The 2094-nt window shown below is 36.1% G+C and overlaps 1 protein-coding gene across 1 annotated transcript in view; it reads right to left on the reverse strand.

Annotated features, from left to right (window-relative positions):
- Positions 1-589, reverse strand: part of LOC106632726 (nuclear factor 7, brain-like) — a 2841-nt gene extending 2252 nt beyond the window's left edge. The window contains exon 1 of the mRNA XM_014331217.2: positions 1-589. Coding sequence (XP_014186703.2) covers positions 1-486 — 486 coding nt within the window. The 5' untranslated portion in view covers positions 487-589.
- Positions 590-2094: the final 1505 nt, after the last annotated feature.

The raw sequence follows: 2094 nt of genomic DNA on the forward strand, positions 1-2094 counted from the left end.
TTCCTCCACTTGTTTGTATTTGTTCCTCTTGTCCTGCAGAGACTTTAAGTCAGATTTCAGCTGCTCCTTCAGGTCACTGACTGCTTCTTCTACAGGAACCACTTTGTGACTCTGGTGGAGAGAAAAGTCACACACGGTGCACACAGCTCTCTGCTCGTCCACACAGAACAGTTTAGGCACTTCCTCATGTTTACTGCAAATCATTTCCAATACCTTCTTTTCTTTTAGTGTATCAGATGATCCAACTTTCTGTCTCCCAGCAAAAGAGTCAGCAAGTTCTTTGAGAGCAAAGTTTACATATTGATAATCTTTTGAAGATTTTCTTTTACAAATGGGACAGTTTTTGTTTTTAGTTTGTTCCCAGAATTTCTGCAGGCAGCTTGAACAGAAGCTGTGGCTGCAGCTCAGAGACACAGGATCTCTGAAAGTCTCTGAACACACATGGCAGCTCAGATAGTTTTCAAAAAGTACAAGTTTTTCAGCCATTTGATCTGATTTTCAGATTTCCTTTCCCCCCCCAAATAACACGACTCACCATAAATACAGATCCCAGCCTTCAGTGTAATGGCGTCTCTGCTCTGATCAACGTTATGACTCTTTCGTTTTCATTTACTCTGTTGTGGGTGGAGCTGATAGTAACAAACCTGCCATTTGACTCTGTCCACAATAGATGGAGCTCTTTCTGTGTTAAAGGAATACTCCACCATCTTGTCAAATTCAAGTAGTTGTGTAAAGAAATTTTGCTGCAATAACTTTCATATGCATCACTGAATTCTGGTATGATTCAAGGCTGACATTAGCTGCAATTCTACATCAAAGGATTGAAATTCATAAGTTTTGAGCTTCCTCTTAAGCCAGTAGTTGGAGAATGTTTGGTACTCACAGGTCCAGTTTTCTATGGATGAACATTTCCTAAAATCCTAATAAATCCCAGCAGTCACCACCTGGCTGACAATCATGGGGAAACCAGTATGACAGATATTTAATATCAAAGGGTTTAACACCATGATTGTGATTTTTTTTATTTCTGCTTTGTTCTTCAGTTTCAGATTTTCACAGCCTTAGACACACTTTTATTATGCTTATTTTTTTCCCACTTAAATCATTGCACGTTGCCAGAGAGAGAAATATGTCACTTTAAAACTCATATAATACAGGATAGTTTGTGTGAACTATCCCACCAAACACCTCATCAACTTTTTTGTAAGATGGTAAAGATGTTGTCAAATATTTTTTTTATCTCCTTCAATGTGAACAGCTGAGATGTTTCATTGTACTTGTGTCTCATCCAGTACTGCATTTAATGTCTCGTTCTCTTTCTTTAACATATTTAAAGGTCAAAGGTTACCTGCAGGCATTTGTGTTTGGCTGTGCTAACTGTGCATGTGAGTACAACAGTGTTGTTCTTCTTTGTGTGTTTCTAACCTTGAAAATCACTGTAATGATATTCACATATTTCAAATGAGGAAGTGCACAGTATTACATAACTGAAACTAACAAACACAGAAGCTGTTTTGTTCTTCTTTGGATGACAGTCAACAGAAATCTTGTTTCTACTTTTTTCCTTTATTATTTTGGTTTCATTTTCTACTAAATGCTGGTATAATCAGCCTTTGTCTCTCAATTTCCTCAGCTTATTAATCGCATATAACTATTTTTCTTTCAAGCTCATGTGAAGATCAATATAATAAGGATTATTATTTCTCTTTGTCACTTTGGCTTTAACCTGCCTTTAGCTGCTGCTCTGATTTACACAGTTTTCAGTGTTCTTACTAATTCTTAGTTGTTGTGAGTGGAATTGAAGATGGAGGAGTAATATGAGTTGCATCTGACAAGTCAATTTACACAGAACTTAGGACAAAATCTAAGAACCAAAGAATAAGCTAGTTTGTATGAATACAACTGAATAAATATATAGACTGTTAGACAGTCAAGATTATTCTGCAATGACACTTTCAAAGGAATTATTGCTGAATTGATATATACAAGTGCACAGTTTGATTTATTTTGCAAAGTTATGCAGAACATACCATAAGAAACATATTCAAATAGAGAAAATCGCTTACTTAACTTACTTAACAAGACATTAGCATT

This window comes from Haplochromis burtoni, unplaced genomic scaffold (assembly GCF_018398535.1).
Source record: "Haplochromis burtoni strain Fernald_Lab_line unplaced genomic scaffold, NCSU_Asbu1 Contig_111, whole genome shotgun sequence".
NCBI classification, from domain to species: Eukaryota; Metazoa; Chordata; class Actinopteri; order Cichliformes; family Cichlidae; genus Haplochromis; species Haplochromis burtoni.